Below are 24607 nucleotides of genomic sequence, written 5' to 3'. Positions count from 1 at the left end.
GTTAACCCTGCAACAGACTGGCTACCTGCCCAAGTGTACCCTGTTTTTTGACCTATGACAGCTAGGCTAGGCTCCAGCCCTGTGGTCTGCAGGGTTCTAGCCAGCAGTAAATTGCCTGGCGCTGTGCCATGCTGAGTCTTGCCAGCTGAGAGTTTCACCAATTTGCTATCGGAACTCTTTGCTATAGTTGCAATTAGCAAGCACACGCACTCTGCACTGCCTCGTTGCCAATACCAGAATCTCTGTCTAGATCGCTGCGCTATAAGTATTGTTTCACCACAGTTTGCAGTCTACCATCGGGCATGGCCTGTGTCATTCACAATGTGCACACGCAATCTTGCCATGGTCCTGATTTTGTGGGGTTACAGAAAGCGAAATGGCGACCAGCATGAACGCGAGGTGGAAGAAGAGGGAAAAAGGAGCTTAAAGGACAGTTTTGGGCTTCATATTACACATAAAATCCCAAGAGCTCTGAGAGGCCTTAGAGAAAAGACTACAGTTCCAGCAACATGACACGTCTTGTTGTCGTAGTTAGTGGTATGCATTAAAAATGTGATAGTTCATGCTGGCAACCCGATGAGGGATATTCTAATGTAGGAAGTGCTGTTAGCAGCTGATCGGATAGATTAAAGACTTGGATTACAATTGTTTTTGTTGTGTAAGCTTTTTATGGGATATCTGCAAACCCATTAATGGAAGGAAAAAGGTGCTCAGGGACACGTTGATTGCATGATATGTACCGTATTTTTCGGACTATACGTCGCTCCGGAGTATAGGTCGCACCAGCCAAAAAATGCATAATAAAGAAGAAAAAAACATATATAGGTCGCACTGGACTATAAGTCGCACTTTTTTGGGGGGGGGTTGATAGAATCCGAGACCCAGAGCAGAAATTCCAACTTGAACGGCAATTTAAAATAATAATGGATTAAAGAACAGGACGAACACGGTTACGCCTACGTTATGCTAACGTAACACATTCAGCTACATGACGCACAACGAACACGTGTTCGGTATGTTAACGTAACATTAAGTTATTCAGATAACCATAGCATAAAGAACATACTAACAAGTTAACCAAACCATCAATCCATTGAATTCTTCATCCTCGGTGTCACTTCTAAACAATTCCGTACACTCCGTAGACGAAGCGCCGCTTCCTCTTCTGTGTCGCGTTAGTCAGACTCGTCGTCAGCTGCAGTTCCAATTATTCCAGCCTTTCTGAATCCCAACAGGATGGTTTGGTTGTCACTGAAGCCCATGTTTTCTTGATCCATCCAATGACTTCCAGGAAAGTTGGGTGGCGCATTCTCCCAGTTGCCGTTAAGCTGTGCTCTCCATCCATCATCCACTGCGCCCACAGGTTACGCAAGACTGCCTTAAAGCTCCGGTTCACGGAGATGTCAAGTGGCTGGAGTATTTTGGTTCATGTGTTATAAATGTCACATATACGTCGCTCCGGAGTATAGGTCGCACCCCCAGCCAAACTATGAAAAAAAGTGCGACTTATACTCCGGAAAATACGGTAAGTGTAACTCTTCCGGATTATATTGAAAAAGAATTATTGCTCTATCTAACTGTTCACGTCACTGTAATTAGCAAGCGGGTGTGGCATTTAGCGTTTAACATTAGAAAGTTTAATATTAGCCTGATAATTAGCATTAGGAAGCTAATGGTAATTATGAGGCTAATGTTTTCTAATTATCTACAGAAAGCAAAATTGCGACCAGCGTGAACGCAAGGGGGAAGAATAGGAAAAGGGAACTCAAAAGGATGATTTTAGGCTTCCTATTAAAAATAAAATCCCAGGAACTATGAGAAGCCTTGTCATGCTGACAATGACGGATATTGTAGGTGTAAGTCCTTTAGCAGCTGATTGTATCGATAAAACACCTGGATTAAAATGTTTTTGTTGTGTACGCTTTTTACATGTTTTCTTCAAACTCATTAGTGGAAGGAAACGGCGCTCTGGAACATGTTGAATGCATGATATGCAAGTGTAACTCTGCTGGTTTATATGCAAAAAGAATTATCTCTCTATCTAATGAAGCTTTAATTAGAGTTCTGCATCGGTCCTACATATGTAACCAGAAATCCCCTCTGAACCCTACGCTGTGACGTAACCTGCACCTCTGGAGAAATGTAACCACGCATCCACAAGGAATGTGATTACTACTTAAGCTTCAGAGGTGATTTCCGGTTACCCACAAAGACTGAGGCAGAAGTAATTCAGGCTTAACTGTTCACCATCACTCAATTAGCAAGCGGGCGGGGCATTTAGCATTTAATAATAATGAACTAATGCTACCCCCCCCCCCCATCATGCGCTTACAAAAGATTTCTCTAATGTCCTGCAGCCACAATGCCTCTATTGCTGGATTCATCTGACAATATTTTGGCTTAACTTTTTCATTACAGCAGCAATTGGTGGCGTGCTGTACCTATTTCATTAAAAATTTATGGGCTATTTGTAGCTCATTCAATTCACCCATTACAACAGTGTTTAACATAGTGTGTGGTGGCATTGATCTCTTTGTCCTGTTTCTCGAACTGTTCCTGAACAGTTCATAGGGTGTGGCGGGTACAATGACCTACTTCAGGGAGGCTGCTGCTACTGGGGAGTGCTGTTACCATAGGGGTGTGCAACAATAAATGCCAAAACCCAGTTTCTAAAGGGAAGGTGGCAGTGTAACACGATAATGAATGTTATTTCCTTTGCCTGTTTGATGGGTGTATATTTTTATGGTATTTATTCATATGAAAATTTATTTCCTAATTTCAAGGGGCGCTGCGTAAAGGATTTACTGAAGCATTTTACAGTCTGTTTGACATTTTTACTTAATCAAGTCAATGTTAAACACATTATATTATTCTGTAACAATACATTTAAGTAGCCGAACATGGTGTGTTTGTCAAAGGTTTGGGCAATCTTCTCTTTAACTTTCTTGTCTTAAGTATGTTTGTTGAGAGAGAAAAAAAAAAAAAAAGTAAAGGTGCTTGATCAGTAAACAATACCACACCTCTACATTGTCTATTTTTTTTTTTTTTAACTTTCTTGGCATGGAGCTAATTTCAGAACAAAGACTAGTTCATGTAGATATACAGAAAGTGATAATGCTGCTGCCTTAAATAGCTGTTGGAAGCACTGTAGTTTGCATGCTGCTCTGGAACTCTTAAGTCCTAATGAGTTTCAATGGGTAATGTGGAAGAGCAGCCGTGGGGTGAGGTGTAGAACAGTGCGTTAGTCATTCTGAGTGGGACTCATACTTCTGGCAAGTGAGCAAAGCTGACACCTCCCTTCCCTTTGAGTTGGCATGAGGTGTCTCGCTGCTCCTCAACAGAAACCAACAAAGGCCTCATAGACGCCAATAACTAAGAGACATCAAATGTTGGCTCGTCGTGTGGAGAGAATGTGTAAATATATCTTCAAATGTGTCCTCGTGTGTTGTTTTCTCTCAGTCTCTTTCTTTCTCTCTCCCCCTCTCTTCCCCCGTTGCGGGGGAGTTAGGCTGTTGTCATGAAGCGCTGTTCCTCCGTCGGCTGATCAATATGTTGCTGTTTTTTTTTTGTTTTTTTTTTTCCCTTTCAGAAGAGAAGACACAGCTGGTTCTAAATGTCGACAAACAGCTTGAAGAAGTCAGAGAGTTGGTACGTCTTTGATCAGTAATTTTCTCCTCTTCCCATTTCCTAAATAATGAATTTGTGGAAAGAGGGAGGGGACAATTTTCACTGGCACCAGACAACAGCACCTGTATTATCCTGGTGGTGACATGACATGTAGACATAACACGCACGCACACGCACACACTTCACATGGCGGAAAGGAGGCTTCCTCCTCACATGATTACTTTCCTGTAATCTGCTTTTAAGTGACACCCCTATGACACATTTCAAGCCATTATCTTGAGGTGGGTGTCTTCATGTTGCTGTTTAAACATGAGCAAAGTCACCTGACAGAAACAAATTGTTGTTGCGGTTGTCTTGTTATGCCATAGTGATGAGTTCCCTCCAAATCTGCCACAGAGAGACCTGTCTACCCATGCATCAAATGTACTTTTACTTCATTCGCTCAGACATTGTTGGGCCCGTGCATGTCATAGCAATGAAGGAGCCCTCGGATTTGATTGTGTATTTACAGAACAGACTTCCTCTGTTGTAACTTTTATCGCAACTGAGTGACGTGAGCAGAAGGCATTTGATTTTACAATCAGCACTGGAGCATATTAAAATTAATGCTGCTGAAGTTGAATATGTTTGAAATTGTCTTTTTTTTTCTTAACTTTTTAAGGAGCACACTACTGTAAAACATTTTCAGAAAAATGGTACAGGAAATATGATCATAAAAAAACTAGAGAGACCTAAACTTTAACCAGTAAAAATGTACATATACATTCAAGTTGGCACCTTTTTAATATTTTAATGTGAATCTGTATTATAATGAGCTCTAAACCTGTGAGTCTGGGAAGGCTTTCTTTTGATTTTAAAATTGCTCTTAAAATGCTAGCTATGAACATTTAAAAGGTTTGATATGAAATGAACTGGATTAATTGTGGGTTTTAGCTGGAGCAGATGGACCTGGAGGTACGAGAGATCCCCATCCAGAGCAGAGCCATGTACAACAGCAGGCTGAAGAGCTACAAGCAGGAGATGGAAAAGCTTGAGAAAGACTTTGTAAGTATTTAAACGCATCATGATATTTTTAAAATTATTATCATAGAAACATTACATTAGAGTTGTAGTATATAAATGTTCTTCTTTCTTTTTTTTTAAACTCCAAAAATAAGTTATAGAACAGTTGCCTCATACATGGAATATTGTTTAGAAAATTGCTTTGGAACATTGTTGCACAAAGTCACGGTTGACACAGATATGTGGGTTACTTTGCTTTCACTCAAACTAGCTGGATGAAGCCCAGAGGCTGTGATGGTTTTCCATCTTTTCAAGGCCACTGTGTAGTTCTGTTGTCCTGAGGTTTTCTGTCATTATCTTGCCAAAGGATGAACCCCTGACCAATCGGTCTGTCTTCCTTTGTTACGTGCCTTTTTGTCACAGGTCCAATAGCGAAAGACGGCGCTGCTTTCTGCAGTACTGTCTTCTTCTAATAATCCTTCATAGGCTGTAGTACCACTTTGTTCCATCACTGCCATTGTTCAGACACAGGGTTTGTAAGTAAACAGCAGAATTTGTGGCACTTGTATAAATTGCTTCACAAAAGCTGTAAATTAACCAAATAGTTAAACCTTAATCCTCGAAAAATACTTATTTTCTAATGAAGTTTACATCCTTACTTATTTATATTAACTGCTAAAAAAATTGGGGTGTACCAAAACTTTGGACTGTTTGTGTGTAACTCTCACTCTTGTAGTAATTCCTACACACAGTCTTACACTGAAGCTCAGTGGTGTATCCACAGAGGTTAATTCAGAGTTCATATCTGAACTTTCAATCGATGCCTATTGAGAATGGGTTGTGTGTGTTTGTGTTGTTGCTGTAGAATCTGGCCTTGTTTAGTAATTCATAAATCACTGTGGGCTTGATTTATCAAAGCTTAATGAACAGTCCGGTCTTTTGGATCACTTGCTTTTAGTCTACATTTTGAGCTACTGATATTGCCCAAGGTACTTCACTTAATGAATAATACTGCAGAAATACACAGTTATCCAATGCAAATGAATCACTAACTTGTATTTACCCCTTATCTTAATTTGTGTCTCTTTAAATTAATCTTACAAGTTGTAGAAGGATTTCAAATTGATAGTTGGCATTATAATGTTAATAAAATTGAAAATATGTATCTTTAATGATATCTCTTCTGTGGTTGTTGTTTTCTCTTGTCAGTTTTGTTTTGCTGGTGCTCATAACATGATAATAAACCCGTAGTGTAAGAGCCGCTGACCTTGAGCTTGAGAGCACGTGTCCCTCCACGAATCAGATTTTATGTGATTTAAATCCACAACCTCGAACGGAGTTGGAAAAATTCACACTGAATTAAATGTTTAAGACCTGTTGCGGTAATTCAGAAAAGGCTTTTTCCTTAATAAGTTTAGATTTTGGCCAAAATAATAAACAAACTTTTTAAAAACCTTGAAATGAATGCAGTGTCTGCTTTTCCACCCAAATATGAACTTTTCCTTCCCTTATAAAGGATTTATTGGAAGGTATTTTGGGTAGCTCACGTCTAACGGAAATGTTTTCAGGAAGTAATGGGAAGCACCGCAGTGCTCATCACTAAAAATGCACAAAGTACAGACAGTATAATCAGTGTTGGGGTATTTTTGATTGTAACAAAATATCAAAATAAAAGTAGCAGTTGTGAGACTCAAAATAGAATTATTTACATATGAGAAACTAGATATTTTTAATGGTCTTATAAACGTGCAGTTTAATACTGTGATAAATTAGGACATACAACCCATCTATATCTTAGAATACTACTACAGCCCATGCCCATAATAAGCTCATTATTTTTCTTAAATGTGTTTGGTATCTAATCATCCCTCACCACAAAATGCTTTTTTATTCCCCCCCCCCCACCTCACTGTTGCAAACAAGTAAACATGCACAAACACCGCATTTAGATTCAGATAATATGTGCTAGTGATCTGTGAACACGCCACTGAGATGTGCTAGCTGAGATCACAGAAGAGATCTCTGTGCCAAGACAGTTTGCTTTCCTCGCCGTGGGCATTTAATTGGCTGACGATTAATCTTTAACTTTTCTTCTCCCCACTCTTACCATGCTTAATCATCAAGCGGTTAACACCTGCTGTGGCCGATATTGGTGCTAATTCTCATTACTAGCCTTTTTTCCCTGTCTTACGAGCATATGTGGGGGAAAAAATTGTTTCTTCAACCTGGCAAAACATCCTCCATGTGCTTTAAAATGCAAAATCCTGTGTGCACAGCCCTTAGAGAATATGATGACATCTAAATTCTTATTTGCACATTACTGCATACTTAAGTTGTCTCTGGAATGACCCACAGTACTGAAATAAAAAAGCCGAAGGTAGCTGTAGGATAATCCTGGTGTCCAGAAAGTTAAAAAAAAAAAGCAGCGGCTTGCTTCTAACTGTGACTCTCTCTGTTTGACTGTAATTTTCTTTTTTTGCACCTCTGCGTGTGGCGTGGTGAAATCAGTGCACATTTAAACCAGGATCACCCACCTCACCGAGTTACATCTAGTATATCTCATGTCCCGTAAATCTGATGCAAGAGTTCAGAAGGCAAGAACTTCAGCCCCCTCAGATGTGCCTCAGATGTGCCAAATGCTATAGCTGAGCTCAGCTTCTCACTTCCTGCCGGCCTAGGGAGGACATGACACTCAGCTCGAAAGGCGTCGAGTGGAGGAAAAAAAAAAAAAAGGGCAATCTCCTTTCTTTTTAATGTAAAAAGCTCTGGCTTTGTTGTGCTTTCTGTGGATATCAAGGCCTTTCCACTCCCTCACTACCAAATCTCCCCTCATACCCCACCCCCTACTGGCCTCCCACGGGTGTCTCCCCCCTTAACCTACTCTCTCATCCTCTCATTCACCCATGGTTTGAAGTAATTCTACCACTGGTGTGCCAGCTTGAGACCTCATTCCTTCTCCTTTTCAGACAGGGGCTGGAGTTGACCTCAGTAACCCAAGCCATTTCATCCAGAAAGAAAACTTATCAAACAACCATCCCAAAAGGTGTGTGTGTGTGTGTGTGTGTGTGTGTGTGTGTGTGTGTGTGTGTGTGTGTGTGTGTGTGTGTGTGTGTGTGTGTGTGTGTATATATAGGCCACGACAAAACAGACATTGCAATAGCCAAAGGGGACAGCAGTTTAACCAAAAAAAAGTAAGCCAAAGTGTGTAATAAATAAATAAATAAATTAAAAGGATCATGAAAATCCTATTTGATGGGGTCGGCTTGTTCAAATCAGAGGAAGAAGAATGGCATGGCTCTTAGCGGTGGCTTTGATCAGGGAAAGAAGAGCCTAACCTAAGCTTAATTTAATGAAATCTATTGGGTAAACAGAGCCACTGTTTTCAAAGTGCCAGGTTAGGTCTGTCTCAGTGGGCAAGCCGGGGACTTGCAGGCATCGACTGTATCACACAAAACACAATACAACTTTTAGGTGTGTAAGTTTAATTATGTATCATGTAAATGTGTTGATTCCGGCAGTGGCGTGTGTCTGGGTTATATAATACACAATTTCATGAGAAATGTTGATCTCATTCAAGAAAAAAAAAAACCTTTTGGTCATTACTCTACAGTAACTACGAAGGTTAATAAAGTGTCTTCATATTTTCTCTTCCCATTTTAAAACCTGAACCCTTTTTAGAGATTATTCAGTGTCTTTGGCTTGGACTGTCAGTATGCCTCCTGCTGGCAGCAGATGGCGGTGTTGCTCTAAGAATTTTCTTCCACTAAGTTACATGACAAGGACAATATTGGGCACATTCACCAATTACTTTGGCCTTCTGATATGTGGTTGGACTTTCTCTGATAAATTCTTCTTACCATTGCTGTGCCTAACCTCTGCTTTATATTTTATAAGCAAGACTGAAAATAGTGTCCCTGTGATAAAAGCCTGTCATAGTTCCAAAAATATCTTACATTAGTGACTTCCAACTTTATGCATTTTCTTTATTTTGTTTTTCTTTGCTTAGTTTGCTTAAATATTTTTCAAAGCATATCAAAATAGAATATAAATTAAATAATACCTCCTTGGGACAGTAACTTCCCTTTTTTAAACATTTCATACTTTAACTCGTACTAATTTCTTCTCTCTTCTGCTCCTCCAAACATGTTTCATATCTTTACATTATGTTTAAGGAGGTGACTGTACAATTTTATGTTCTTTTTGTGTGTGTTTAATTGCAAAAACACGTCTGGTCTAAATGGCCTTGTGCTTAAGTATCCTTGAATATAAAAAGGTTAATTAATAGTCTTTAAATATCAAGCTTTGACAAGCTTTATTGTTGAAACCTCATTTTTTTTTTTTGTCATCAATTGAAAGGGAGTGCCTCCTATGGTCAAGGCAGTTGTGTTGATGGCATGAGATCCATCATGTTATGTTTTTTAGTTTCCTCTGATCAACCACAGTTTTGAATTTTGAATAGAAAGCTCTTGTTGTTTTGTCATAATATGCCACATAATATTCCATCAAGGACCACTAAGATGTTCTCCACATGTCAGTATTTCTTTTGAAACCCATATCATCATCACCCAGCCTTATGAGGTTGGTAAATATGTTGTCACTTTACAAATTATAAGTTATTGCAAGATGTGAAAAATGTGACGCGGTCAAATTTTTATTCACCTGAAGTGCGGTACTTATAGTCAAAAGGGCCCTATTCAGTAAGATTGAGGTGATGATGTGTCTTTTCATTCCTAGCTTTATTTATTCCAATATGGATCCTGATGTTAAATCATAAGGCCAACTGTCACAGGAACACAACTATCACTTAGTAATTTCCAGTTATCTGTTGGGGTATTGTTTGGAGCTTCAGTCATGGTCAAGTAGGATGTGTGGATTGCCTTTTTCTTTAATAAAAGTATTTTTGGTGGAATGCCTCCCAGCGCCTGCCCAGGGAGATAATTAACGCATTTGGAAAGAGTCGGCCAGCCTTGAAAAATTGAACAGTTTATTTGCCAGGTACACTGAGATGAATGGAATGAAAAAAAGCTGTTGGTATTGAATATTTTTTTTACTCTAAATCTATTTCATAAGTGGTTTCAGTGACCTTATAATGATATCTTGAGACTTGACATGTAGTTTTCAGTTGAGGCTTTTTCACTGAAAATGTTTTTAATGAATTGGTGTACGGCACCTTTTTAAGCTTTGTTTGATGTAGAAATGGTTTAATTAAAGTATGCATACACAGATATAATGGATAATTTAATGATCAAATTCGATCAAGACTGAGTTATTCATGAATGACTCCTGACTTTACTACACGCGGCTCAAACACACGTTTGAGAATGTTATCTGAACTTTTCCACAAGACTCTTTTTCTGAACTTAAAAGTTTTTGTTTCCTCTTAATCTGAGGGTCATCCGCAAGCTATTCATCAGTGGCAATGAATTAGTATATTTCTGGCATTTCTTTTTATTTTTTTTTTTTAATTTTCAGGGTTTTGTCTCTGTGCTAATCGTTTTGGCCCCAAGTTGGACTTTGGTGTTTGAAATGTGAATTTGGAGTGATAGAAAGGAGCCAAACAGATGAAGATGAGGGTCATTTTCATGTTTTTCATTATCTTAAAAAACAAAATAAATGATCATGGACACTTGAAGGTTGTGGAGAGTATCCAACTTGAACAAGAGCGGTCATAAACTCATAACTTTTAGCACAATTAGCAACCTTAGCAAAGAATGAAGAGTTTGCAAAGTCATTTATTGGAAAAGTTATTTTTTTCAAGGAGCTCTGGCATCTTAAATGTAATTTTTTTTTTTGCAAAAGATGATCATAATTATGTTGAGATTTAAGTTTTGAAGGGAGATTTTAGGATGACTGTACGTTCCAAGCTAACCACACAACTAGTGATTATATATTAGCATTGTTGTAATCCAGCTTGAAGGCTTCTTCTTGTTTGCCCCTTGTCCTCATTAAAGTGACTTCTGCAAGCAACAAAATGACAGACCAACATTAGTTGGATGTTAGACACTTTAAATCGCCTTAGGTTGCCTTGGCTTACTTGTTCATATTAAACACAGAGGAGTAAATGCAGATTGACTCTTTTCATGGTTTGTTGCTTAACAACCCATCAACAACACCAAAGTCTAATCACTCATCACCAGTCATAAAAGAGCTCCCTGAATTGACAGGGATTTTTTTTTTCCCTCCCTATATTTCCTCTGCGCTGAGTGCAGATTTAAGATGTAAGCAAACAGATCTTCTTCGCTACTTATGAATTCCGGCTTTCATTTGGAAATCATTGCGTGCAGTACGTCTTCCACACGCCCTTTGTGGATTTGTGGTATTGCAGGCTTTACCATGTCCTCTTTATGGGCACCAAGATGGGATTCATTTGTGGATTAGCCTTTTGTCACTCATGTTGAAGCCATTTTTTTTTTTTTTTAATGTTTGATGGTATAATGGCAATGGTAGGTCAAATCTGGGTTGAAGGACAGTGTCACAAGAAGGACGAAAAGATACGCTGTCCGAAAGTGCCATATTTGGGTTTGATAATTGGGGGAAAGGGCGACAAACAATTGGCTGATTCTGTTTATTTTATTTCTGATTTAAATGTATGGATGTTTTACATGTATAAATTGTGTTGGATGCATTAAAGCAAGGGGATAATTGAAATTTTTAATTGTAAAAGCCATTTAAGTCTAAATAGAAGTATTGTTTAATGTTGATGGGTCTGTGTCTCAAGCTGGAAACGGCCCTTTGGGCAAACAGTTAAGGATTAATGGGGTATTCTCTGTTTTCCATAGTTACTGTAGTTGTGAATTTAAAGTTACTAACTGAGAGTAATTTGTAAATTATATTCATACTGTCTTGAAGAAACAAAACTAAAATTGTGTTGGAAAGCAGGGTACTTTCTTTTAAAGCTGATATTAAAGTTTCAGGTAATACAACAGCAAAATTCGCTTTATGCTTATGAGTTTCGTGTTCTTTAACGAGATGATTTGTCGTAGGATTCGACTCACAAATATCACACAGGCCGTAATTTGTAAGCAGATCAGCTGCTGCTTCTTCTGTGTCTCTTTATGTTAACTCTCCTCTGTATGGATGGGGTATCTGCATTATGCCTGGAGCGCAGGATTTGTTTGGCAGTGTGCAAATTCGGCCGTTATCCTTCCACGCGATCGTTTCCTTTCTCGCTTATCTCTCCTGGCCCCTCCAAAGTCACCGTACTTTCACACACACTGACAGCGATCAGTATAGCTTTCAGACGCTTGTCTGGCTGAGTCTGCCAAGAAGCGAAGGCCCTCCCAGGTCCCCTCACTGTCCTCAGGGCTTGTGTGATTGAGTGACTGGAGTGAGTGGGGGCCAAAGATAATAGGGGGAAAATATAAAGACATGGGGTGATGATATGATAACACCCCCATGCTTCTCCTCCCCCTCCTCCCTCTCTTTACTCCCCTTTCCACCTCCCCTTCACTTTTCTTTTTCTTTCTGTTCTTCTTTCTGTCCTACCCCCGGTTTTCGTGCACTGAGCCTGTCCCACGCAGTAGTGTAAACCAGAAGTGACATGTGACACCCACTCCCCAGTGATGTGCTGACAAGCGGGTACTAGAATAGGTGACAATGTTTTCTTTTTTTGCCAGACTGGCTTAAGTATGGTGAAGGGATTCATGAAGTATTTATGAAATATATTATGAATCATTGGGTCTGTGTTTTTCCTCTGTATTTTAGGCAGTGGCATTTGCTTTTTAATAAGGAAGGCTTAGAGAAGCCAAGGCTGTGGAAAGGGGGTAAATAGAGGGAAGACTCTTTACATTTCATCTTTACTGGTGTTTCTTTAGAGTAAAAGTTCTATGTTTACACATTTTAACCCTTGCTCACAGCCCCTTCACAGAAACATGCACACACACAATTAAACTTGGGTTCTTCCTCTCATCCTAAGTGTTTCTAATGAGGGCGCGTGCCAGAAAGAAAGGGAAACCGTTTTTGCTCTCAGCGACCAACAATTTTGCCTTTTCTCGGGTGTTTTTGAAGCCTGCAGTGGAATCTGGCTGTGGCCTTGATCAGAATTACATTGTGGAAGATGAATTAAGGTTTTTTTTTTTTTCTTTTTTCAATTATCCCAGAGGTTGGCCAGCATTAGAGCATCAGCTTACTCCTGCAGTGAGACTAAACTCTTTAGTTTTGTTCCCCTCATCACCATAGAGCACTTGTTTGTTCTCTGTTAAGCTTGTTTTTTTGGGGGGGGGTTTTTTGGGTATTTTTTGCCTTGTATAATTTCAAAATAAAAATACCAGTTCACATAAGACACTTGCAAACAATTAAATTGTTCACTAAATTAATATTATTTAGTGGATTTTATCTTTGTGTTTTTAATTGTTCCTGCACTTTTTTCTTTTGAAAAATAAATATGATTATTTTAATGTTGATATTACCTGCACCCTAATGTCTTTTTAAATTGGCTTAGAAGGTGGAAGAAAGTCTTGTCTGTAGCAATCAGTTGACTATTTCTGATCATTTCTGCACCACTGTTGTGAATTCCAGCACAGAACCTGCACACTCCCAGGAAACTCGTAAGTGTATTGGGAAGTTCAGGAGGGCACATGTTGGAAGGGCTTTGGAAGGGGGCCTTTCTGGCCTCATCAGCATTTGAATGTGTTCTGGCTAGTGAAATAACAAAGTATACATAAATATATAGAGATAATGATCTGGCTAAGTCTCTATGTGTGCTGCTGTATTCTTATGCTAATGAGCCAGCTATTCAGCACCAACAATGGTCACATTACAAGAAAAGGCAAAGCACTAAAGGAGATAGTCTTCTGTGTGCGTGTCCACTGAGGGACGCGCACATGCTCACCAGGCCCGACTTCTCTCCCTTTGTGTCTAGGTTTTTTTTTTTTTTTTTATTACATTTTTCAATTTTAGATAACACTCCAAGAATAGACATCAAACAAAAATGAATCATAAATCGAGGTCAGGACTGAGCCTCTTTCCAAAGCAGAGAAAGGGTTAAAAGTGAAGGTATCTTTAAAAAAGATGGGAAGACTGATAGGAGAGGAGCTCTTCTCAGCAGAGGGTTCAGTGAACCATATGTAGGTGCCCACAGGCTAATGGGCCGGTTGGTCCCTGGCTTGCCAGGTATCCTGTATGCACATCTCCAACGCCCCCACCCCCCCACCCCCCAATCTCAACTACACACACACACACGCACACACTCTCTCTCGTCATCCTCCAGCACCCACCTCTCCAACCCCTCCCACCTTCACTCTGTGAAAATACCTCCTCCACTTTCCTCTAATCTCACCTTTTTCTCTGGTGCTGACCTGGGGAGGCTCTCTTTATTCCCCACTGCACGCCAGAAGCCAGCGTTGTGATCGGAGCCCAGGCCCCTGTGCTGGTTCCCCTCTCCTCTCCTCTATCCTTGCCCTGGCTGCCCGCCTCCCCGACGGCTGTGCTCTATTGATTTACTCCTCCAACCACTGCTGTCTGTCTCTGTTTTGCACCACCAGCACCTAGGTCCCTCATCTCTATAACCCTCCCTCTTTCCTCATTTTCTTTGCTGTCTTTCTTTTTGGCTTTTCATACTTTCTTTCCATCTTTCCATCTTTCCTTGTGTCCCCTCCTACACAACCATGGGCTATGGAAGAAAAAAACTGATAGAAGAAGACAGAAGGAAGGAAAGAGACATGGAAGAATGGAAGTGTGGGAGGAGAAATGGGGCCTTTGATTTTTCATTAGAAGCACCTTCATATTTTAATATTGGGTTTAATCGGGCCTCGTGCCTTAAAGAAATAACCACTGAGAGATGATCCCTCGGCCTTCAAAAACTATATGGCGTTTCTTCAATCAAAGCCCTTCTTGGAAAATTTGCTCTTTTGTTTGGAGTTCACTTTCAACCCCCCCGCCTTCTCTTGCTGTCTCCTGGCCTACCACTTTGTGGTTACAGTCGTTAGGCTTATTGACTGATCTCGGCAGTACTTAGCAATAGAAATGACTTTGACAGGGGGACCCCCCCCCCCCAAAAAATCACAAAGGTATAAGCATGAAATAGCACGATATCAGAATAGTGTAATCTACCTCTGGCAAATTATAAAACCCTGTTTACTTGTGGGTTAATTGATTGATAGATTAAAAAAAAACCCAATAAAGAGAAGTTTTATCACAGTTGTGTCAAACTGAGTCAGGTTTTTTTTTTTTTAAGGGACACGATCTTTTTGAAGCTGAGCCACTCTGTCTCCCTAAAATAAGTCCCCTCACCTCACACGTGCTTAGATATGTCGCTGGCTCATTTATTACCCTGCCGTTGTTGATCATTCACCTTTATTTGTGTTTTTTGACAATCGTTTCTGTGAGACTCCTTGAGGTGTTTCATGGAAGTGGAACACAATGCAGTGTGCGTAGAAGCCACCAAAGCACCAACCTGTGAGCTAATGAGAGGCCCCATGCTGTTATCTAAGGCTCCGGCTTCTCTACCACTGCTGCACTTCTATTAGGGAATAGAACACACACCGGGCTACCGTTCACATATGATGCACGCGTGCGTTCTCTAAAGGAGGTTTCCCCGGGATGCAAAAGCTCATAGGAGCCTCTATCTTACATATAGTAGCCCCCATGTATGCTTCTGCACTCACACAAACGCACGACAGTCAGAAGTAAAGGATGCAATGGCACCAAAGACCGCAATAAAACAAAGGCGCAAATGACACCCTCCTGCGACAATCCCAACTGTAGCTGCTTCCCTTTGTCTGGTAATATATCAAATGCATTTAAAAAAAGAGCACTTAATTGAACAACCTCTCCCAGTTTGTTTGTGTTAAAGGGGAGTAGAAGATGCTAGACAACAATTTGTGTATGTGTGTGTGTGTGTGTTTTCCTTTGTGCCGGCTATGCGTGTGTGTGTGTGTGTGTTAAACCCCTGCCGAGCAGAGATGCATTATTTAAGATGCTGTTGTGATACTTGTGCCTGCTTAAAGGTCTCAGCTTCCTTTTAACGCCATGCCGCATCAGCCCACCTCTGCCCCCACTTGTGGGGGAACCAGAGTGGGGCCTGCTGGCACTGGTCCACACATCACCTGGGAAAATATCACAGCAGGGGAGGAGAGGAAGTGAAATATAACCTTTGAGTTTAGCACACATTTTTGTGAACAGACATTTCACTGCCCCACTTCACTGTCACTTCTTCACTGACTTTAGAAATATTTATTCTTCAGTTTGTTTTTTTTTTATAAGCTGTTCAGTGATCTCATTTTATACCCACCTTCAGTTTTTAAAAATATTTTGTACATTCATAGAGCAACTGTGACATGAAAATAAAAGGATTGAATGTCAGTTTGCGGCAATCACATGGCATTAGACATAAGAGTTATTAAGTCTAACTTGGCCAGTTGCTCTCCTACTGGTGAAAAACCCTGTAGTGGAACCTAGTACTATAAACTGAATGTGGTTAATTACTCTTCATGCTATGCCACCAGCCGTGTGTGCAGGGTGAAAAAGGAAAAGCTTGGGAAAGAAGAGGGAAAAAGCGTCTGCAGAGGAACTTCAGGGCCCCTCATTACACTCTGCCCCTGGGTATTTTTACGCCTTTTATTTCCCATCTAATGAACTGTTTACATTTTTTTTTTTCCTGCTTTCTAGGCGCCACAATTATTCGACTTGTCCTTGTGTCACTCGTTGCACCAGGCAAGAAGCAAGGAGGAGTGTTGGAGGGCATTGAAATGTGTATATGGATCTCAGTTTGTTTCATTTGAATTTTCAGAGAAAGTTTGGTTTTACATTACAGAGACCTTAATTGTAGAGTGATTTGAATTTATTTTGAAAGGTCATTATTTCTTTTTTTTTACAATTAATAACAAGTTTTTCTGTGAGCCAATGTTCATGAAATGTATTTTCTTCTTTGTGGTTTATGAAAGAATTAAAAGAATCGTCATGTTTATTTAGAGAAAGTATACCATTGCATGCTCATAGACTATAAAGGAATTGCACACAAAGAAGATATCCGCGTATTTGTTATAATTGAATTAATATCATTTGCTGCTCAGAGGATTATGCTGATTAGCATATCTGATATGAATTGTTATGCATGCATATGTAATTACAATTTGATGAGTAAAGAAAAATACTTTTTTTTTTTTTGGTCTGCTATCCATGTCAACAGAGGTAAAACGTGTGTTTTTGACAGGACACCAGCACCTCCATTGCTGCATTTGACGGGATGTGTGGAGTTTTAAAAGGCAGGCCACTTTGCATAAAGTTAAGATGTACCTTTGTACTTTTCTTGTGTGCTTCCGGGAATAGAAGCAAATTCTCACCCAAGATTAAAAAAGTGACAAAGACAGACCTTTCAAAAGGATTTAAAAAAAGCTCTTTTTTTCTCTCTCTCTCTCTTTTCTGAGCAATAAGGTATCTTCTGAAAGCACATATTCTTTTTTAGATTACAAAGCCTGATTAGTTGGTTTCGTATCAAGACGCGCAGCTCTGTCTCCACGTACTGTAAATAGACTGAGTCGGTTTTAGAGCCTTTTTTTAAATGGAAAATAAGATTTTACTATAGAGCAGATATCTGCTTTCCTGACCTCAACACTGAGCCTGTTGTCACTAAACACCCAAACTTATAATCAAAATCTGTTACTGTATTAAGCAGTCAGTAATGCACCTGCTTATATTTTACATCAAATGGGAAGGCAGTAGTCGCTTAGGAATCTGTTGTTTTCCAGAGGGGGAATCCAAAAGCTGGAGTGTGTACTGTAGGTACAGGGAAAGTAGCGGCAACACTTTCATTTCAATGACATTTTCCATTCTTTATACTTTCTTTGTTATCTACTCTGTTCTCATTGCAGAAAGCCTTCATACATTCATCTGTAACAAACAGCTATTTAGAAATACCAAAAAAGCCCTGCATATGGTTTGAAGGCGACGTAAGCCTCAACATTCAAATCAATGCTTCTCCCAGGCTTCCTCGTCTCAATTACTGGTGAAGTCGTCTTTCCCCCTAAGTTGCACTGAAGCTCTTTAAGATGAAACTCGACTTAAATGGAATATGTGGGTGTTTTTCCTGGCAAAAAAAAAAAAAAATGTGCTTGTGGCTGGTGTACAAGTGTACATGCTGTCTTTATATTGTCTTTATTGTCTTTCTGATTTTTAACAAATCTGAAATTCCTTTTTCTTGTGCTTACAATTGCACTAACAGCAACACAGTGACCATGTGGTTACCCTTGTGCAGAAGGTGGCGCTTTACAATGCTGGAATCAGAAAGACGCCTATGTTAAAAAAAAATGTGTTTTTTAAAATATTGATAGAATATGATTAGTTTAAATTATGTTTCATATACATAAACGTATGTGTTAGGCATGTAAGTAAAGGATGATGAGTTTCATGATGAAAGAAAATAAATGCTCTTTTATTTGGAATTGGCTGTTCCCAGTTCATTTTGCATTAGACCAATTAAGGTAAAGTTCAGATAATATTCAAAAAACAAATGCAAAGCAAACTTAAACAGCATATTTGGACAGAGTGCTCCTTTGTAACAATCTATGTCTGTGTTATTTCAGTCTGTGCTGCCAGTCTTTTCCCCAGTAGGCGTTTAGTGGTTAGGTTAGGTCCCCGTGGTTGGCTATTGTTTGGGTGCGCTTGTTTGGGTTTTGTGGTCTGGGTCCTCTATCTACTCAGTAATTACTCCAGAGAACTGTGACCCTCAGCGTCACGATAATAACAAATCACATCAGCGAGGAGTTTCCACTCAGTGCTCCAGATTATGAGGAGAGACAAATAAATAACATCAACTGGCTCAGTTTTGATTGGTTCCAAAGTTATTTCAATCAGGCAACTTGATATAATCACTCCTGAGGTTAGGATTGGCATTTTCAAGTTTGGTTTGTGCTTTTCTCATGGAAGGTACCATTAAAGTGCTTAATAGCTTCTTCAAACTTTTACTTTAAGAGAGAGATAGTAGGAAAGGATGGTGCCTTTGAGGGAAAAAAATGTCCCCACCAGGTAATTGGTGTTCCTTTGCTTATTCCCTGTCTTTGTTTTATTTACTTAGTCAATTACAATATAAATATAGAAAAATTGAAAGAATTTGTGCTGAGGAAAAGTGATATTTTCATTCCTCTGCTGGTGTTTGTCTTTGATTTTGCCCACCTCCTGCAGCCCACCTAGAAACCCTGTCAAGGCGGTGACAGAAAGCGAAGGAGGCTTAGTAAACACTTTCTGTGTCTGCTGCTGGTGTGTATTTAGTTTAGAGGGCATGCCAAGAGGCTGTTTTTCCATGGGTCGGGCGTCTGTAAACAAGCAGTACAACGGCAGCCCACTCTTCCACAATCGGAGGTGGCACGCTCTGAAGTGTGTATGAAATGTGTGTGTCTGAGTGTTTGTCTTTTTGGGTGCCTTTTTTTTCTCCCCCTTTTTTTGAGGGGGGGGGGACATGGCATTCCCTCTTATTCTAGCCTATCTAGAGACACAGAAAGAGAGAGCTTGTGTGTGTGTGTGTGTGTGTGTGTGTGCGCACGAGAAAGAGAGAGAGAGAGAGAGAGAGAGAGAGAGAGAGGCAACCCCAAATCCGATGGGCCGCCAATGGGTGATGAATTATTCCCTGTCTGAGTCACAGCATTGGTGTTATCACAGAGCCTGCCACTGCACTGGGATGACAGCAGTGACAGCCCCTAGAAAAGATTTAGTGCTGACAAGTGATACTTCCTCATAATACATCTCCCTGGCCCTCTCCCCTGTCCCTGGTTCCTCAGCCTCTCCCTGCACACAAGATTTTTTTTTTTTTTTTTTTATCCCTCAACTTGTATTTGTTTAAGTGGGCAAGGTGTGTGTGTGTGTGTGTGTGTGTGTGTGTGTGTGTGTGTGTGTGTGGTGGAGGCTCTTTGCCACCACTTTTGTGGCATAAGTGCACGAGGTAAAGTCAATCACCTTGGAAGGAGGCATAGGCACAAACCCTGAATACTGCTTGTTGTCAGTACATGTGCTGTAAGGGCAAACACACTCACACATATACACACCCTCCATGTGTTTGATTCGGTTTGTCACTGAGTTCCATTAGGGGGCTCTCGCGTTTAAGGAATGCCTGTTGTGTTTTTGCATCAACAACAGTACTAAGCCATATTTCCCCACTTGTTTTCTCTTTTTCCTATCCTCTGTTTCTTCCTTCTTCTTTTTGTCCTTCTTCCTCATCCTCCTCCTGCAGAAAAGGTCACGCATTGCCTACAGTGATGAGGTGCGCAACGAGCTCCTGGGGGATGACGCCGGTTCCTCTGAGAGCCAGGTAAGGTGCTAATCAGGGGCCCGAATGACACCAGTGTGGGTGGCTGACTGGCCCCCAGGGTGGGGAGGTGGGCCCCTCATAGCGGCCATCGAGAGCTGAAACCACACCATTGTCACTAAGCCATGCAGAAGTAACACTGTTTAATGCAAAGCTGGGCTACCAGTGAGTGGGCTCAGGGCATGGGACCAGTGTCTGGACACAGCCAGATTGTGACCAACACACACGTACACAAACACAAGCACTGCTCCTAAACCCAAATACACACTTCAACACAATTTTCAATCCAAAACCCCAGCTTCCCTTCTCCAACCGTCCCACAGCTGTTCTCCAGCCGGGTATGGACTCAGGCTCATAATAGATCCTCATGATCAAGGTACACACACACACACACACACACACACAGTTACTAAATCTTACGTTCTTGTCTTTTTGTAAACTCCAGTGGTGGCAAACCTGCACAATGAAGATACACAAAATGAATGACATCTTGTCTAACTGATGACTGAAACAAATTCGAAGTACTTCAGAGAATTTATTTAGTCATTAAATATTTTTATTTAGTATATCATGTCAAGCTTTAAATAAAAATCTTGGATTTTTATTTTTTTTGGGGGGGTTAATCAATTTTTCTTTGACCTCTTTAATTGTTTTTAACTGTTATCAAGCAGTCTATTCACAATGGGTTTGTTGTGTTTTGAAAGGCAGTGCGTGGTAATATCAGTCCAGCCTGTTGAATTTGGGGGATGTAAACAAAAAGAGCACATGAGCAATTTTCCTTTTGTCAGCAATGTTTTGAGAAGGTTCTTGATTAAGAAAACATTGTGATTTTAATTTGACAAAAATATACCACTTTCTTTTAAACTTAATTTTAAATAGTTCCCAATAAAACAGTAATGCATCAGTAACACACTTACCCATTGCTCACCTGCACAGCTGCCACTCATATGCAGCCACTCTCAACTATGACAAAATGTCTTTTGACTAATTATATGTTGCCTTTAGAGTCAGCTGTCATCTTGCAGAGGTTACTGTGTCTTAAGACACACACACACACACACACACACACACACACTCACACTCACATGCAAATAAATGCTTTGCACATACTAAAAAGGAAAAAAAGATGAATACATATTTGAACATTTAGTCCCACAGTGCTGTGCTAGTATATTTAGATGATTCTCACCCAGGCAAAGCTAAATAAAGTTGTCTGGTTTTTTTTTTTTACATTTCCCTATTACCATTTCAATGATGACCGATGAACTGCACATCTTAGAAACATATGTATCACGAGCCAAGATGTGTAATTGATATGCATATTCTTGGCAAATTAGCGAGACACAAAAGTGACTCTGACATTTTATGCAGAAGTTGGAAGGAGATTTGCTGTCAGAAATGCCATATTTGAGACTCTGATGGGTCCTATCAAAACCTTGTCAAGGAAAAGCTGGAAATCCAGATCACATTTCATTTCAAATCTTATTTCCCTGTCATTAAAAATGTATCTAAAATATTTAAAACTAATATCTGTAAATCTCAAATGTACACATCTAAGAGAAAAATAAAAAATATTAGTATAAGATTAATATTGTGGCATGATACTATAAATTTAGATTACAGGTTTTTACAAGTTTCTGTTGTGTTGTAATTAAGAAAAAATAGTATTACATTTGACAATAATTGTCACATTTATTTTATATTGTTTCATGATATATTATATTGTATTTCTAAATGAAAAAAATGATAAAATGTGTGGCTTTAATCCATGCATGTACAGATAAAAGTAGCGAATTGTGACATTTAAATATATGAACACACATCCATTTAATCCTAACATAATCATATATATATTACAAATCACAAATTCACATTTAGGTTATCTATTAATTTTACATTAAGAGGAAGACATTTTTAACTTGGGAAATTTAGATCAAACATAATGCCCTTAAAAAATGTGAGCTAAAATATGTGATTTATTACACTTCTTTCATTTTATATTTATTGAAAACACCTCTGTGACTAAAAATATAGAATATTTTATCCAAAAAAAAGTATTTAAATGAATGATAATAAAACTTTAAAAAATACACACACACACACACACACACACACACACACACACACACACACACACACGCACACACACAAAAGCAAAGTAGGAGTTCATCTCGGGGGGGCAAAAGCAAAGTTAAATAGATGATATACATTTTTCCTTTTTCTTCCAGGTGCCGTATTTGCCTCATTTTCATTTTAAAACTTGTGGAGATAATACTTGTCTTGGTCTTGCTGTGAGTGGAGTACTCGCAACTTCAGGGTTTTTTTTTATCTAACGAGACGGCGGTGATAGGAGAGGGGAAAAGATGGTGGGGGCCGGGGCAAGTCGGTCAATTTAATTCCTGACGATCTAAAAGAGGTCAGGATCATTTCATATAGCCCTGGCTGAGCAGATCATTACCAGTCACAAATCTGTTGGTTACATGGCAAGGATTTATAGCTAAGTAAATAGGGAACCGTCATAAGTTCTGAAAATGGCGTGTTGGCCCTGCGATAATGGGTAAAGGACGATTTAATAGAGTTCGGCATTTATTCGTTATCTGTATGCGGACAGAGACTGAATTGGCACTATCACTCATTTTTTTTAATAATGTGGTGGGCTACCATTGCACTTTTTTTTTTTCCCTGTTTCCTCTGCATGCAACACACGCACAAATGTTGCTGCACACACGCACACACACTGTCAGCGCACATAGACGCCACACACAAAGCAACAAATGCACACACATTTTTCACACACGAACACTATACGGAATAGTTTCGATTTCAGTCACAGCAGAAGGCTTGGCCACAAGAGATTGTGCTGGTTTGAGCCGGCATGGACCAGATTTTACAGGCTACAAAGGAAGCAGATTACCACTTGTATCGAATTCCATATTGGATATAAAAAAAAAAAAAAAAAAAAATTTTGTTTGAAAAAAAAAAAAAAAATTGCTGATTATCATAACAGAAAAATTGCAGCAGTGCAATTTTGAATACTGGCTGGCATCACAAAAACACAAGGAAATGCGCTCATGCAGGAGTAATTATACCATTTACAATATTCTGTATTTACTGCTGTATATCTCTTGAGCAACACGAGCATCACTGGCCACACTAAAGAATGGATGCCAAAGAAAAATAAAGCTAAACAGGAAGAAACAAGAAAAACAGCTCACCATGCCCCTCATATAGTTTTAACAAATCCTCCACAAGGACTTGCAATCACTCAGGCAGCACAAATGAGCTAGAACAAGTTTTGTTTGGTATCCATTGACTGATGGCAGGGCTGTGGTGAGGGATCGCAGGATCTGATGGGCTTTTTTTTTTTTTTTTTTTTTTCCAAGCCCCAAATAACCGCATTCACAGTGTCGTTTTAAACTTTGGCCTCTTCAATAATGCATTCTTAGCGGGGAGTTGTTGCTTAAGTTAGAAAAGAGTGTTTCCACACTAAAGTGCGCCTTGTTACTGCCGACATTTTCAAGGGTAAGAGCTCTTTATAAAAACATGGAGTTATACTTGTTTACCTCCCACATTACAGATATTGACAATATTTTTTTTTTCTATTTGCACCACTCAGTGAAATGTCATAGAAATATACTTATGATAAACAAAAATGGTGCAAGAACTATTTTTGAGACGCTTCTAAAATTACAGTGGAATATGCTGTGGCAAACGCAAGATTATAATGTGTGAGTTACTTGATATTTTTCAGTCAGTTTTTGTCTAGCATAGATTCATCCTGAATTCATTATTTATGGCAAATTTCTTTGAGTGTGTTTACTAGTTTTGTTATAAATAGGAGAGGGAGATTTAGGCAGAGCTGTGAGGCTTTTTTTGTTGTTGTTTTGAATTTCGGTATAAGATAAAAGCAAATGTTAAGTTATAGTTTTAATATTGACTAGATTCTCTTCCTATATCATACACAACCATCCCAAATAAATGGTTCAAGTATTTGTGGCCCTGAGCCTCATTTTGCATCTGCTACTTTTTAATGTTGACCAGTTTAATATAAATTAGATTAATAAAAATCACCTCTACAAGGCTTACACATAAAAAAAAATGTGTGCTACTGCTTTCACTTCCAAATGTATTGCAGTCCCATGTGAAGCCTTCCTCTTCTGCAACCCTAACGTAAGAACAGGCCAGGGAACCAACCTTTTAATTGTGATTGGGCATAATTAATGGCAAATGGGATTACTGCCCCCCCTCAAATGTCTGTTTCACTATCAGAGATGCAAGAATTTCCAGGACAGGGAATAGGAATAGCATTTCTTATTTACTTCACTTTAAATTTGTTATTCTCTTTCATGAAAAATGTATAGCTATGCTAAGATTCATTTTTCATGATCTATGGTTGTCCCAATAATAAGCAGTACTGTATGTATACACAGTTGTAGCCTTACATGGCTTTCCATGAATAAGCTGAACAATCTGCACCTTTATGCGATTGATAAGCAACATGAAATATTGACGGCAAACCAGCACTGATAAACAGCAATGCAAAATAATGTGCCTCAGCATTTTTATAACTCAGTTCCAAAGGGCACACAGTTTTTTTTTTTTTCCCTTTTCCAGAGAATTGAGGAGTGACATGAAAAATTTTTTGCTCGGCATTCAATCGTACTATAAATGTGCAGACGATATTTTACTCATTCTTTCTTTTCTCTTGCTATATCAACTTCTGTAATGTGACTTCCTTGATAA

At 39.3% G+C, this 24607-nt stretch overlaps 1 protein-coding gene across 4 annotated transcripts in view; it reads left to right on the top strand.

The window, feature by feature from the left end:
• vti1a (vesicle transport through interaction with t-SNAREs 1A) overlaps positions 1-24607 on the top strand; it is a 117031-nt gene that overhangs the window by 6969 nt on the left and 85455 nt on the right. For all 4 annotated transcript variants that reach the window (XM_030754878.1, XM_030754879.1, XM_030754876.1 and 1 more), the window contains exons 2-4: positions 3590-3648; positions 4561-4671; positions 19790-19867. In XM_030754878.1, coding sequence (XP_030610738.1) covers positions 3590-3648; positions 4561-4671; positions 19790-19867 — 248 coding nt within the window. The remainder of the gene's footprint in view (positions 1-3589; positions 3649-4560; positions 4672-19789; positions 19868-24607) is intronic.

This window comes from Archocentrus centrarchus, chromosome 19 (assembly GCF_007364275.1).
Source record: "Archocentrus centrarchus isolate MPI-CPG fArcCen1 chromosome 19, fArcCen1, whole genome shotgun sequence".
NCBI lineage: Eukaryota > Metazoa > Chordata > Actinopteri > Cichliformes > Cichlidae > Archocentrus > Archocentrus centrarchus.
Note: the sequence above shows the minus strand (reverse complement) of the source record. Positions and strands in the feature narration are given on the sequence as shown.